At 36.3% G+C, this 16,116-nt stretch overlaps 2 protein-coding genes across 5 annotated transcripts; one reads left to right on the forward strand and one right to left on the reverse strand.

Moving 5' to 3' along the window:
* Nucleotides 1–96: 96 nt before the first annotated feature.
* Nucleotides 97–10,813, reverse strand: LOC111328711 (serine/threonine-protein kinase Chk1). 4 transcript variants are annotated; one of them, XM_088729004.1, is made up of 15 exons: nt 9,935–10,092; nt 9,745–9,844; nt 9,474–9,597; nt 8,668–8,732; nt 7,819–7,888; nt 7,354–7,460; nt 6,388–6,469; nt 6,011–6,115; nt 5,372–5,453; nt 4,593–4,624; nt 3,623–3,719; nt 2,542–2,719; nt 1,902–2,033; nt 1,542–1,643; nt 97–545 (listed from the first exon to the last, which is right to left on the reverse strand). In XM_088729004.1, exons 1-15 carry the CDS (start codon nt 9,994–9,996, stop codon nt 474–476), a joined length of 1,410 nt encoding a protein of 469 aa, XP_088585130.1. In that variant the 5' UTR covers nt 9,997–10,092; the 3' UTR covers nt 97–473. The 4 variants fall into 4 exon arrangements, with proteins under 4 accessions (XP_088585130.1, XP_088585132.1, XP_088585129.1 ...); XM_088729006.1 differs by lacking the exon at nt 9,935–10,092 and adding an exon at nt 10,715–10,813 and having other exon boundaries at nt 324–545; nt 2,536–2,719; XM_088729003.1 differs by having other exon boundaries at nt 324–545; nt 2,536–2,719.
* Nucleotides 10,135–15,556, forward strand: LOC111328712 (omega-amidase NIT2). The gene is made up of 10 exons (XM_088729007.1): nt 10,135–10,179; nt 10,259–10,377; nt 11,003–11,215; nt 12,690–12,783; nt 12,940–13,014; nt 13,620–13,698; nt 13,971–13,986; nt 14,128–14,210; nt 15,183–15,238; nt 15,467–15,556. Exons 1-10 carry the CDS (start codon nt 10,167–10,169, stop codon nt 15,553–15,555), a joined length of 837 nt encoding a protein of 278 aa, XP_088585133.1. The 5' UTR covers nt 10,135–10,166; the 3' UTR covers nt 15,556.
* The last annotated feature ends 560 nt before the right edge of the window (nt 15,557–16,116 follow it).

Here is a 16,116-nt window from a genome sequence, read left to right on the forward strand (position 1 = left end):
AGGGAAATGATAACTCATCTAAAGCAGCCCAGAATTGTATAGAATGTCCATACTGATGTTAGTAAATGTTTTTCAAGAGTCCATAAAAAAGACCACTTTCCTTTCTTGATTCAATCCTTTATTTAGACTTTAACAACTTTACCCCATACCCACACAGGTATATAAACAATTTTGATGCATCCATCATTGTATGCAATTAAATACATGTACAAAACATGGTCTTTTGTTAGTTACAAAAGATTAATTTGAACAGGAACAAGTATATCTTTAACTCTTTCTCTTTTTATCACATAAATGCCTTAGTTATCTTTTTTAATTTATTTGTTTAAGCTAAAAAAAGCAACAACAACAAGGGCTGTTAATAGTTTGCAGCTTACAGTAATGTAATGTAATGTACATGCTGGGTGTGCTTTGGCACAACAAAGTCTTTGAATGCACCCATTGTCGTGTGGCATCCATAATTAATTGACCTGCTACCTGTCAATAATGTCCTTCAGTTGAGCCTTAATCTTGAGGAAGTGACGCTTGAAATCTAAACCATCACCCTGAGAGGAAAAAAATGTGCAAAGTTAACCACAGTTGTAGTATTAATTAAATAAATCATATCTTGAGGCATGGATATGATAAAGCATATCAGACTAGTCTTAACAGCTTAACTGAAAATAAGTTGTTACTGAAAAGTACCAATCCAGGCTTCAATAGGGAATTACATGTAACTCCTCCCTCCGCGGGTTCCACTGCCCACTGAGCTATAAAGCAAGGCCATAATTTCTCAAAAAAAAAAAAAATCTCTGAAAAGTTTATAGGATCTTAGGCAAGTTTTGTGTTCTCAAAAGCCTGTGTTGTTTCACTATTATTCTATGAGCATGTGTTGGATATGAGAAGGTAAATAACCATCAAGACACGTAGTGCCAAGTTGGCTATTACCACTCAGTTTATTTTGTCGTCTGTCAGTTGTGAATATTGTGACCTATATATATCCAAGAGCACGAATGGAATAATTGCTATTATTAAAAACTAGATAAACTAAGTAAAGAATTTTTATTGGCTTAGCCATTATGGTATATCAGCCAATATACCATAATCTACCAATATGGTAAGCATACATGTCAGCTTAAAATTAAACGGAGCTAAAAATTTAATAAAATTTAATAATTTAACTTAACGTTGTTAATAAAACAATTATTCCACTCGCGCTTGTTGGATATGAGATGATTCTAGCCAACGAGGTGCTCGTTGGCTATCTATTATCTCATATCCAACGCTTGCTCATGGAATAATTGTTAAATATCATTAATTTTCATCAAATCTTACACATTCAGATATTTGGAGCCTTTTTACAGCTCCACATCAATTAGCACGATGCATCTCCACATAAGGTGACTTGAAATACAAGCTGATAACCAAAGTAGAGTGAACCAATCATGCCACTAAAGATGCAATATTTAGAGTTGAAATTTTGATAAAAATCCAGATCTAAGAGAAGCCTTGCCTGTCAATTCCATACATTACATTAGTAGTGGAGGATCATGTTTATTTACCTTGGATAACCTGAAGTCCACCAACAGAGAAGGATGCATATCAATAAGGTTAACTTTAACACTCAGTTTATTTTGTCGTCTGTCAGTTGTGAAAATTGTGACCTATAGTATTAAAGAAGAATGAATTGTTTTGATTAATTTTTGTTCCATGAGCACATTTTTCCTACCAGACAGGTAAATGTATGAAAATTACTGCACATGTAGTTTATCAGGTAGATATTTCACTTTGCTCTCTCACAAAAGAAGGTCCATAAACAAAATTTAATGTAACTTGTAATACTTTGGAGAAATGTGCATTCAAATAATTAAAATCTGGCTAATGCTCTAGAAGAGTATAAACATTAAAACGTATGTCTTTACCTGTCGCGGGGAATTCACTGAAAAGTTATATTTAAGGTGGTCCAAGACTTCCTTTAACTTGTGAAGTGTCTTGTCGGCACTCTTCTTAGTGTGGAAACGAGTCATACGCCTAACCAGTCTTTGGAATGGATTCTGAGGGATAGCAGTAAAGAAATGTTACATTGCATGTTAAAATCATTATCATTATTGTCATCTGGGCTGGGTTGTTCAAAGTTGGGTTAAGATAACCCAGGGTTAGTGTGAAATTTGATTTCAGATCTGAAAGTGTTAAAAAGTAAATTCAGTTTTAAATTAACTCCATTTGTCTACAATTTGATGATTGAATACTCTAAAAAGAATTAGAAAAATTATACCAAAACAGCTCTTGAACAGAGAAATATAGAAACCTAGATTAAAATTTAAACCTGGGTTAATTAGCACCAATCACCCTTCATACAACTGGGCCTGGTGATTAAAAATGTAATATCTATTACATTTAACCTCATGGTGTGATCATTCATGTGAAGGTACAGAGTACTTGATGAAGGACTGATAATCAAGACTCACCACTTTGAAAGTTTTTTTTTTTTTTCAGCACAAAATCAGACAGGCAATTTTTCATGTGATACAAAAGTAATACGTAAAAACATTTCACCTTCACCTGTGATGCTCCAGGGGTTGACTGCATCTGTGTGCTTAGTAACATGTGATCCAGATGGACAGGCTGTGAGAAACACAATCCATTTACTGTTGCTTCATCATCAACATCCTCCAATGTAGCACTGCCAATACCACTGTCCAGTCTGTGGGGCTCAGGCTGAGAGGCAGATATATGATCCCTAAAGAGTGCAATAGGCCTTTTGCAGTTAGATATCATGTCCTTAGATACCGCATAGCAATGCCATACTGGAGAGCAAGCACTCCAGTGATCTCAGACAAAATAGAGATCACAGAGGTCTGCATTCAAACAAAGAATACAGCGGATAACAAGTTAAAGGGTATCCCAATTCGAGAAATCTTGTAAGTTTTAATCAACAGCTTCCTTGGAGTGTATCAGCAAAAAACGAATTTTGGTGTGATTTTGCTGCTGATACACTCTGGGGAAGCTGTTGATTACTTCATACTGGATTTCTCGAATCGGGATACCTTTTGACCTGTTATCCGCTGTATTCTTTGTTTGAATGCAGACCTCTGTGACCTCTATACTGTCTGAGATCATTGGAGTGCTTGCTCTCCAGTATGGCGTTGCTATGCGGTATCTAAGCACGTGATCTCTAGCTGCAAAAGGCCTATTAGGATCAGATGAAAGTTTTGCAAGCCTAGTTCATGCAACGCTCACAGAAGAAGCTTATCTGGATTTTGGAAATGTGAGAAACAAATTTTGCAACTCAGAATTTATTTTCAATGACAGTTTATTGGCACTATTTCATACCATGGGCTGTGTTGTTTTAAACTAACAGTAAAGCTGTCTAGGAAACAACACAAGTTACATTTACCTTGCCATGGCAGTGAGATCTGCATTAGTATTGATCATGCTTTGAACAACTTAGTGAAATGAAGTATTATAAATGATGTAAATTGTTTTGCCTAAAATACGTGAGAGCTTATATCCAAACTTCTTAAATGAAAATTTCCCATGCTAATCATTGCTTAAATTAGGATAAATGCTGTAGTCTAGAAAAATATTTACAGAGGACAATGCAGGATTATAAAAATATGGCAAGTCACAGCACATTGCTCACCTGTATCTTTTTGGCCGTTGTGGAGAAGAAACATCTGCCTCAGTGCATCTTCTCTTAAATGTTCCAGTACCAGTGGGTGTGTTCCCTGGAGAACACCCTTAAAAACAGAAAGATTTCTACAGTCGAATCTCGATAACTCAAACCCTGCTAACTCCAACCTTGCACTAACATGAACCAAAATAAACTTCCCCTTGAGTTGTGTCATACATCTACTGCAAAGTTACCCTCCCACTAACTTGAAGCAACTTTTCCCATCAGGTCATATTTAACAATTATTCGCTGAAGGCAAGGTGAATATCGTCGAATCATCCCCGAGACAAAGTCGAGGGGATTATTTACCATGTTCACCGAACCTGAGGCAAGTAATTGTTTTAGTATAATTTCTGAGCTAAACAACAGAGAAATTTCTAAAATCATAACATTTTTAGTAACATTTATTAACATTTTATTTTAACATTTTATATAAACCGCTTGGAGCGGTTTATATAGCATCATTTAAGGAACCGCTCGACCAATCAGATTGCTAGAAACTCTTTGCTCAGCTCTGAAATTACACTAAATATATATATATATTATAATTTATATTAAATATTTTTACCTTCAATAACTCAAACCAAGTCTGTCAATATGTGACAAGTCAAAACAAACAGTGTATTGCAGTTCAAAACATTCACGTTACCTTATGATTACTGCTGCAGTAATTTAGTGTTCCATTTTCACTCGACCTCTCTAGGATTAAATTTGATTTAAATGTATGCTGTATGGATAGCGAAAAACTTACAGTAAATACCATTTTTCCTTTATTCCCATTCATTTGTTTTCAACTCCTGATAACTTGAACTTGAAGGTTTGAGTTATCAGGATTCAGCAGTACATATACATCTATTTCACCTATGATTCACTAGACAAGTGAGATGTACTTAAATCTGATCAGAAATGAGTCAGAGTAATTTTATGGACAATTACTGACCATCTCTTGAACTTCTTGATGCACTTATCGATCTGGAGGAAAAATTAATTGAAGAAGAATTCAACAAATTTATTTAACATTTGGTGGGATGTCCATTAATACTTAGGGAATTTAACTCTCAACACTCTAACATCAAATGAATATGCATATCCTCCCTAACATTACTTCCTTTACAACAAGGAAGGTTTCATGGCCAACAGATAAGTGCTGACTGCTTGTTTCGCTCTAGACTTGGCTGGTTTTTGGGTTTTTAGCAGAGAGAGACTTGCACACACTCTAGTCCTGATTACATCTACCTTTATTGCTAAATCAAAGTGCTTACCGTATATACATATTGGTGTGTGGTTTCCTTTTTACTAAACACCTTATTTCTAACGTGAGCATAATGTTTTGTTCCACCCTATTTAGCTACATAAATCCTGCTCTGTTAAGATTACACTTTACACATTTTTTGCATGTTACAAGGATCATATTTCTGCTTTACAATAATCTAGTAATTAATCTATTCTTAAACTTAGGATGACAGGTCACGTTTCAATGCGCTAGGGTCACGCTTTCTTTAGTTTTACTACACTTCAACATCTCCAATGGTACCAACAGGGAGAATTTGTTAGACAATCAAGAGTTTCTTTATGCAGGACCATTTGATTTCCTAAATTCTCATCTCCTTAATGTTTGATTGTGGGCTGATACAGTGAATGTAAGGAGAAATACGATGCTGCTCACTCTTAGAGGTTAAAGGGTTTAAGTATAAAAGCAAATCACAGAGACAACCTTACCGAGAAAACCATCGCTCTTTCTTTATCTGTGGTATTGTTAACCTCCTTTTTGCATTTTCCACAAGAATTTTTGACAAGAAATCTGTAGGTTAGAAGAGTGACTTACATTTAGATGTCAACTATGACTATCAACCCACAAAGGACAACATATTCACATGGTAGCATGACCAATAACAAGGAACTGAGACGAAATACCTATCATGGTATTTCAGCAGTGGATTGAGACAGACCAATCACATCTCTACAACCAACAATACTTGAAACAAACAGCTACTAACATCACAGAACAAATGACCAAACATTTTCCAAGAACCAAACTTTTGTCTGTCTTATTAGCATTCAGTTACCTTTAACAATAACCCATAATCCCCATCAAAATACTTTCTATATGCATCACTTCTACAGGGCTCAACACTACAGCTGTAACAGTAGCCAACTAGCCACAGACTAGTAGAAATTCAGATTTGGCTGGTGGTTTTCAGTTTTCATTGGCCAATTTGGTTAGTAAACAAACTGAAATTGTTGTAACATCTAAGTTGTCACCAGCCACTGGGCTAGTAAGTTGACAAGTTAGTGTCTATCTATAGCCCTGCTTCTACCCCCACACTCAAACTAGTAACATCACCAAAATGAACAAACCTAATGACTGAGGGTCCATCTTGAGCCATGGGGTTCTGTTTACTCTGTCGTTGAGCCAGTCATTATACTCTTTGTTTGATTTTGTCGGTTCATCCCATGGAAGCTCTATTTTTGAGAAAAAATTCAAGTCATGTTCCCAGAGTTACTGTTTATGTAGGTATTAGTGAGATTCCATCTGGGTTGAGGTAGACCCCATAATTCATAATTATTTTCATATTACAATAGTATGTGTAGGCTTTCAAATTCCAGTGACACATTGTTTTTTTTGTAACTGGTCCAATCAACTGCCTTGAGGTTTATTTCATTTCCTCTGAACAATATTGTTAAATAATTGAAAATTAATTTTATCTTCCCTAAAATAATACATGACTACTCACCTCCGGCCAACATTGCAACAAGAACAATACCACAGGACCAAACATCTGCAGGCTCAGCTCTATATTCACCCTTGGAAAGAACCTACAAAGAGACAGATAAAGAAAACGGTACTAGTCTCGCATGTACAATTTGAGTAAGGATGAAAGGATCAACATGAGTATCTGAACATCTACTTACCTACCCCTCCCCTAAACCAACACTAACCTTAACTTGAGTCAACTGTTTTTTGGTTAGGGGAGGGGTAAGTGCATACCTGCCCAGATACTGTCACATGACCCAGGTCACTGTTTGGCTTTGTCCCAATTATTGTGGCATGGAAGAACAGTACATCTGCATGTACACATGTAGGTACATGTAAGTGATGGTTCCATCTGGATGGAATGCTAAACCATCACAGGCTGTCCTGTTCTTCACAATTGTCTTCACAATTGTCTTCACAATTGTCTTCACAATTGTCTTCACAATTGTCTTCACAATTGTCTTCACAATTGTCTTCACAATTTCCTTCACAATTTCCTTCACAATTTTCTTCACAATTTTCTTCACAATTTTCTTCACAATTTTCTTCACAATTTTCTTCACTGTTTGACTGTAGCCATTTACACCCCAGAGTGGAAAGAGGCACTGTGAAAGTTGAGTGTCTTTACCAAACCTTCTACAATCCTGTCTGTGCATTGTACTTTCTTCTTTTTGGACTTGCACAATGTGAAATTCATTTAAGAATCACTGCGGACTCTCTAAATGAGGATACATGTCTTCAGACAAAATGCTCTTACTGTCTTTCTTTAAATTAGATTTTAAAAAGATGAAACTCAACAACACAATCCTACAATGACCCAGACAAGGAGGGCTTGCTGATCTCAGGAGACAAACAACCATGCAGGACCAACTGCATGAGAAATGAAGATTTTGTTAAAAGCTGAGAAATGAAGATTTGTTACTGAAGCTTTAAATGTTATTCCTACCTCTGGTGCAACATAGGGAGGTGTCCCACAACATTTTCCCAGTAGACGTTCCTTTCCTTTGTGTCGGAAAACCGTTGACAAGCCAAAATCAGTAATCTTTAAATTATCTATAATTACAACACAGAAAACAGACAAATAAGGTGCATCATTTAGTATGTAATTCTTTACCAACAACACCTAAACAAAAATACTCCCAAATTTGAAATTTGGGTACTAAACGATTTGAACAATAGTCCATTTTACATTTGTGTGCTTGGTTGCCAAGCCTTTGAATGGGAGTGAGGCTGGGGTTGACCTTGTTATGATACAAACCTTGCTGCCTTTTAAATGTAAATCACTTTGTTATCATGCTAACTAGATACAGGTCTCTATCACCACAACATCACCTTCAGCCTCACTCTGAATCAAAGGCTTGGCAACTAAGTACACAACTGTAAAATGGCCTATTGACCAACTTCCTCTCACCATCAGAATCCAACAGAAGGTTCTCAGGTTTTATGTCTCTGTGTGTGACACCTTGCTTGTGAAGATACTCCTGTGTGTGACATGCAGAGGGAAAAAAAAAACATCTCAAACGTCTAGCGATCGAAAAATCAAATAACTCAGTAACCTTTCACACTTAAACAATAGTGTACATATACTACATACTGGAGACTTGACTTTTTACATCTTTATGCCTCAGACTTAAAGTGCCTATGACACCTATCTTTTTAGCATTAAATTACAAAAATAGAAGTATGTAGAGGGTGTCTGGTAAGATTTGTGGGTGATTCTGATGCATCTTTGTTATTTTACGAGGCGATAAAAGTCCAAAATTGTATCAAACTTAGGCTCCCCGTATCTCTTTGGCCGCGTTAAAGAGTACTGCAACCCTTGACATAACAGTAGTAACACCAAGTTTATCAAAGAGGCAAAGTGAGTGTGGAAGCTACTGTTTATAATCTTTTTAGCCAAAAAATGCCATTTCGATGTGTAGTTTGGGGTTTTTCGAATACCCCTGACTTCATGAAGAATATTTCTCTCCACAAGATTCCTACTGTGACGTCATGGCGCCCAGTCTCTCTTTGCTTGGCCAGACATTTTATCTGCGGATTATAGAGCTTGATAAAAAATTCAGAAAAGGGCAAAATACCACAAATGCTGCAAAAACATGTTTAAGAGTCATTATATTTTGATATAGAATAGACAAAAATAAGATTAAAGAAAGAAAATCCTAGTCTGTAAAAATCATTCAAAACGTTCAGGGATTTGATGCATTTGATCTTCAACTTAGAACTACTAATGCACATAATATAACATATAACACCATCATACCACGCCCTCAATAAGCTGCCTGAAGTAACGATGAGCTTGTGACAGAGACATTCCAACATCTGGTTCTATAGAAAATTGACATTAATTTACTTATGCCATATCTGATTATGTACATGTTGGTTAGTTGTTTACTATTTCAAGCAGAAGAAGGAACATATTTACTTGGAATGTATGAAAACAATGCTTGCAGTAATGAACCCTACTTATGTAGTAGTGGAAATAGGGCCTGAAAAAAATTCAGGTTTGCATGGGATTTGAACCCATGACCCTTGCAATAATGGTGCAGTGCTCTCCCAACTGAGCTAACAAGCCAATTGGTTCGTATGAAACCCGTTGAAGTGATGAATCAATTAATTCGAATATATGAAAATCATATGTCTGCTGTGGTTTCATGAAATGTATTAAAGCCACCCTCATAGTAATGAACCCTTGTTATTTAGTAGTAGAAAAAAGGCCTCAAAATTTCACATTTAAATGTACTTGGCCTCTTCACTTTTAATTCAATTCAAACATGCATACGTGTACATTCCCATGGACTTTGATGTGCCCACAGTGTATGAACACAACAAAACATTAAAATCCACTCAAAAGATTCTGTATTATAAAATAATAATTAAAAATATCACAAAAAAAAAAAAAGAGGCACAGTCATGTTGCACCCACCCCACCCCATGTGCTCCCCCTAAATCTCCTCGTATTGCACAGGGGAAGGAGAAGGATTTAAGGTGAAATTTTCCTCCGGATAGGTGAGGGAAACATTAGCCAGCGAAGATCATATCACCTTCTGCTGTTTATATTTAGCTAACCTATTCTGTCAAATAATTCTCCACCCCCGGCGCACTCCAAGAACAGATACTGTTTCTTCCCTTCAGTTCTCTGTCCGTAAAACCGAATAACATGAACATCTTGGAGCATGCGATGAATACAAATCTGCAAACATAATAAGTCAAAATATAAATTACAAATACTTTAGCGTGCACGTGCTACTTTCGAATGTACTGCACTAAGCTAATTCATCAGTGATCTTCGCTCAGTTCTCTCACATCAATTGTCGCGATTTGAATGAACTCCACTCACCTCTTTCCTAACGTTGTCATAGCAATCAGCAGCTTTCTCTAAATCAATAATTTTCACAGCAATCGCCTGCTCTGTTTCTCTGTTCACTGCCAGTTTTACTCTAAATATAGAACAGTAAAGAATCGAAGATAACGCTTCATTCATCTATTTTGTTCACAATAACGGCAAATTCCGGATTCGCGACACTTACTCGCCATAAGCACCTTCACCCAGCGTCTCAACAAAATCCCACCCTTCAACAAAAGGTGTCATCCTAAAATTAGAATGAGATCAACGCTCGAAATTTCTCGTTTTCACGAGTTACAACTTCTAAGCCGCCATGATGTAATCCAATGCTGATGAACACAAATTTCGCGCGCTCTTCCAAGCCACTAGTCACGTGCAAAATAACACCAAATATGGATATGCTCACCTGAAGGAACATGTCAGCCTCCAGTTAGTTGAATTTCTTCTTCTTCGTTATTAGATGGGATATTTTTCAGTTTTTTTATCCCTTTAATGTGTTATTTTTCAGAATTCCGTATCGCATTGATTCAGCTTGCAGTAACTACAAACAAGGCTCAGAATTTGCTGCGTGCCAAAGACAAGATCAAAGAAGCAGTATCAAACGGAGCGAAGATTGTTGCACTGCCGGTAATATATTCCTTTCAGAGAAATTTCCATGCTAAAATTGTTTAAAAAGTGTTATGAGAGACTCGTGTAATCGAATAGCAACTCGTATAATGGTGGTTTTTTGGAGTCAAATTGGGTTTTTCGGTAATCCTTTGATAGGATGACTGGCCAGGGGAATCTTATACCACCCTTTGAAAGGGGAGTGTCCTTGCAAGGGGGGCAATCTGAAGCACTAAGCTTTGACAAAATACCTTAAAACCCATTCTGTTAATGTTCTATAGAAGTAACACTGAATCACTCTTTTAGGTAAACATTATCATTATTATAATAATGGTTCTATGTAAGTTTATTGACATACCTTTTAAGGTTAGTCCAGAAATGATTTGGTAATAGTCCATTTTACAGTTGTGTGCTTGGTTACCAAGCCTTTGAACGGGAGTGAGGCTAGGGATGACCTTGTTATGATACAAACCTCGCTGCCTTTCAAATGTAAATCACTTTGTTATCATGCTAACTAGATACAGGTCTCTATCACAACAAGGTCATCTTTAGCCTCACTCTGAATCAAAGGCTTGGCAACTAAGTACACAACTGTAAAATGGCCTATTTTCTTAAATGTTGCTTCAAAATAATTCAACTCCATCAGGAATGTTTCAATTCACCTTATGGCACCCAATATTTTGCTGACTATGCTGAGGAAATCCCTGGAGAATCCACAAACATGCTATCATCTGTCGCCAAGGAGACAGGATGCTACATCATAGGAGGGTCCATTCCTGAGAGTGACTCTAATGGAAAGCTATACAATACTTCAACTTCATTTGGACCCGATGGTTCAATGCTTGCCAAACACAGAAAGGTTAGTACTCAAGGATAGCCCCAAGTTGTCGTGAGGTTTAGAGGTTGAGTAATCAGCTATAACATTCACACATTTACCATAAATCCTATGATAAGGCTCTCAGGGGGCTTATTTATTTCAGGTACTTGGAGGGGAGGGGGCTTATTAGAGGGGGAGCTTAATAGAGGGGGCCTTATTAAATTTTTCCTCTAAAGAAGAGGGACTTATTAGAGAGGGGTGGCTTATCAGTGGGAGGGAGACTTATAAGAGGATTTATGGTATTTATTTCTACAAGAGCAAAGTATTTCTTATCAAATGGTCTTACACTGTTTTTGTCCAAGGAACAAGAAAATTTCAGGAGCATAATGAATTCATGCTTTTACATGGTTAATACCACTCTGTGCTTTTATGGCATTTATTCCATTGAGCTAACCGCCTCCCAGTTAGCTCAATGGATAGAGCGCTGGACTGTTGTGTGGGAGGTCGAGGGTTCGAGCCCCGGCCGGACCAACACTCAGGGTCTTAAAATAATTGAGAAGAATTTGCTGTCTTTCTATAACATCAAGAATGGTTAGATATTTTAGTCTTCTCGGAGAGGGACGAATAAAGGGATGTCCCGTCTCCCGCAGGGTTGGGGTAGGAGATGTTAATTTTTCCCACACACGAGATTACTGTGTAATGGATGTCCTCCCCCGGGGTGGGTTGGGTGGGTTTATTAGAGGGCCATGTGTTAGAAAACTCTTTACTGGGTAAATCATGTATCTACCCTCTAAATGTAAAGAACATTGTATTGTATTGTATTGTATGAATTTATGCCGCCAGTATTCTTAAAGAAACTAGGTTTTGAAACTCACTTTCACTTCCAAGATCCTCTTAGTACTTCTCCTTCCTATCTGGGATACAATTCTTGTGATGTTAGTACAGAGAATTTGGTCTTAGATCAACTAATAATCTCCCTGTTGATATTTTTCTTTATTCTTGTCTCTTGTCTTCTTGATATTCTCTTATTATTATATGGCTGTGTCTCACAAGGACTGGGAACTACCAAATTCAGGAATTGGATTAGCTGAAATCAATATTGAAAGCGGTCTAGATAAAAAAGGTACAAAGAATATAAAAAATTGACATATAAGACACAGCCATATAATAAACATCTTATTAACCGAGCTAGGTCGGTCTGTATGGGAGAATCTTAACCTCAGTCGCTGGTACAGACTTCACTGCGTTTGGTCTGTACTGATGACCTCGGTCAAGATTCTCCCATACAGACCTCCCGCTCAGTTAATAATAACTAAACACTGTAGGAGAAATCCTGCCTTGATCACTCATCATAGTAAAAGGGTTAACAATATCTCCTTACTGAATTTCAAATTCTCTCTTTCAGCAGGGAGTATTATTCTAATTTCCTGTTATCTGTTGAATACAGTTTGGTTTTTTTTTATCCTTTACTAACTTAAAAGGATTTTTTTGAACAGATATAACATATTTTTTGTAGGTGCATTTATTTGATATTGATGTTCCTGGTAAAATTCGCTTTCAAGAATCAGAAGTTTTGTGCAGTGGGAAACAGCTGACAATGATGGATACGCGTATGTTGATTTAACCTTCAAGTTGTTATCTTTGTTCATTATTTAAACTGTTACTGCTCGCTTAATTTGGGTTGCAGCTGTTGTTGAAATTCTTTTTGTAAAATTATTGTTTATGTTGCATTCATCTAACCTGAAATCATGTTATTTATCTGGCAGCTTTCTGTAAAATCGGAATTGGTATCTGCTATGACATAAGGTTTCCTGAGATGGCTCAAGTTTACACACAGCAAGGTGAATGTTGATCATTATACAATTGTAGATCATGGAAAGAGCTATTAAAAAAAGGCGGGCAAGACTACTGGCTAACGGGCCATCTTCAGCCAACTACTTTCACCTCATTTTATAAGTGTTGATAGAATAAAGAAAAGTTATTGAGGTGCTTTGGAAGAAATTTGTACAGCGGTCATTTTTCAGTTTTGAGTTTAATTTGATGAATGATTTACTAGTTACAGGTTTTGATGTGTGTTCACGAGAATTGATTCTACATTCAGAAATTCCCTGAAGCTTTCTGTGAACTTCATAGAATGCCTGAAACTTTTCAACCGATTAGTTCTCAGTCTTTTATGCAATCAGATGAAAGGCCACAGCATACATGATAACCTAGCTGCCTACCAATCCTTTTTTGCTTCCTTAATCCTACTTTTAAACTTTTCAATAGCCTGGCAATTATCCCCTTTTTTCATGAAAGTGTTGTTGTCATTATGTTGCTAAGTTGTGCCAATTGGAAACTTGCAGCTCCTCAGATTGGTTTAAGATCTGTTGTTTAATTTTTATTTTTATTTTTATGTATTTAATTAAAAAGACATTTACTTATTGACAATAATTACTTCTTTTAGGCTGTAAACTGCTATTTTATCCTGGAGCATTTAACATGACTACAGGACCAGCTCATTGGGAACCACTTATTAGGGCAAGGTGAATTTATTTCTTTGCAGATTGTGGAGTATAGTTGAAGATTTTAAAGAAAAGGATGCTCTAGAGAGTGTGCAATTTTCATCTCTCCATTTGAATTGCCTTAACTGCTTAAAAGTTATCTTCAAATGTGTTAAAAGATTCCACCATCTTGAAAAATAACTCAGTTACTTGCTCTCACCGTACTGACATCCCAGGTCAGCCTGCTCTGGTTGTCACTTGAATTCTGATGTAGAATGTTCTAAAAACTAAACTGACTCTGTTTTTATTTACAGGGCACTGGATAATCAGGTCAGCAAAATTAAATTCCCAATTTTTGTAAATTGTACTGACCCTTGTTCAGTTATTAATATTAGCAATACATATATTAGAATCATAATGAACATATCAAACACAAATTATGAATTTCAACTTGTCTTTTCTTTTTTTCAGTTGTATGTAGCCGCTGTGTCTCCAGCCAGGGACGAAAAAGCAACATATGTTGCCTGGGGTCACAGTACAGTGGTCAATCCATGGTAAAAATGAATTAACCTGTTGACCCCCAAGAGTGACTAGAATATAATTTCTCCTTACAATATCCCTCCTGAATAAAACATTATTAGTATATACTAAAACAGTGGATAGCATTGAAGGCACGCTCTGATTGGCTAGTCAAACTCTGAATATCCTTTGCTATTTACCTCCAAGCAACTTGGGAAAAAATGGTGTCCTGGGTTGCATCCATGACAAGTGAAGAAATCACTCAAATCAGTTTTTGGTGGTGTATATTATCTAACTGTTTTAGTATGTACTAAAACAACTATTCATCTCAGTGCCGGTGGTTAGCGGTGGATGTGTACCAAGCCGTGAAGCAGCGAGGTAAATATTCACCACTAACCACCTCCACTTCAGTGAATAGTTGTTAAATATCACAAGAATAAGGGAAGTTATTGAGAAAGCTGTTGATTGTTAAACAAATTCTCCTTGTCAGCACCTTAGGAAATGTATAAAGAAGAGTATGGAGAATGTCCACATTGAGGTTAAGGTGAAATGGGTTAAGCACTAATTATGGAAAAAGAACACAGTAGGGATTGTAACAGTGAACAGGTCATTTGTAAGCTTGTGATTTGGTTTATCACCGGTCAAAGAAAGATGCAGCTGGATGAGTACAGAAATTGTGTTTTGATAATCAGGAATTTTTTTGCCTTCAATTTCATGTGTATTTTGGTTGTGTTTGTGTTTTCCTTTTTTGGTTCCTCAGAGATTTCTCCTCCTTTAAAAAACACAGAATCAGAGTTATTTCTGGCCACCTGAGAAAGCTGGAGATCAATTAGGATGATTACTGTTTTTCCATTTCTTTGATAGTCAGTTGTCATTAATTCCTTACTGAATCGAATTTCCTTTTTTAAATGACATAAATCATCTGTTATTTATCATAAGTGGTTTAGGCTTTGTCACTTTGATTTTTATTGATAAAATGATAATGCATTTGGGATTTTTTTTCCTAGGGGTGAAGTGATTGCCAAAGCAGACCATACTGAGAAAATCCTATATTCAGACATAGGTAGGTTTGTTTTTGCACAATTAGAACAGCCTTCTTTTAGATTTTATTTGTTCAGGATTGATTACATGAATCAAGGAACAAAAAATTAAATAATTTTGTTATGGCTCAAGTAAAGATGTTCAGAGACAGATACTACATCTTTTGATTTTATATTATTCTTGTAGCAGAATTAATTGTATGAAATTGCAAAACTTTGATGTCCAATTGGTCTTTCCACTTTTATTGCAGATGTTAACTATCTTGAAGATATTCGAGCCCAGATTCCTGTTCAGCAGCAAAAAAGGAGTGATTTGTACAAACTAGAAATGCCATCGTGAGGCTGAAATTTATTTATGGTGGAATAATGGTCTACGATCGCTGATGGACCAGATGTTGGGAACAGCAACTTCTCAAATTCTTCCAAGGTCACCTCTGTCCCATAGTAAATGCAAAAATGTAAATGGTGAATTTAGTAACATTTTGGAAAAGGGGTCAGGGTAGTATTTTTGAAAGCAATATAAAATTAATGTTGAACAAATGTGAAGGAACTGAATTTCAAAAAACAATGTTGCTAGATAGGAAAAAATGTGTTGGGAAGAATTTGTGTTATCTATATTTTGGAAATGATAGCTAAGAGGAAGTGACTAATAGAATTGTGTTGAACCATTGACTGTATTGAAGCAGTATAAGAAATTATAATTATTAATATAATAATGAAGTATTTCTCTTGTTTTGTACTGGGTGTTGTCACCTAGCAGTGACTCTAACAGACTCTTCTTTTTCACGTGTGTTTGGACATCTTTATGCTTTTAAGAAATTTTGCTGAAATGTTGTCATTAAGGAAGACATCAGCATTCAACTGTAAAAGCTGGTCCACTCCTGGCCAAAACAAGTGCCAA

This window comes from Stylophora pistillata, chromosome 7 (genome assembly GCF_964205215.1).
Source record: "Stylophora pistillata chromosome 7, jaStyPist1.2, whole genome shotgun sequence".
Lineage (NCBI taxonomy): Eukaryota > Metazoa > Cnidaria > Anthozoa > Scleractinia > Pocilloporidae > Stylophora > Stylophora pistillata.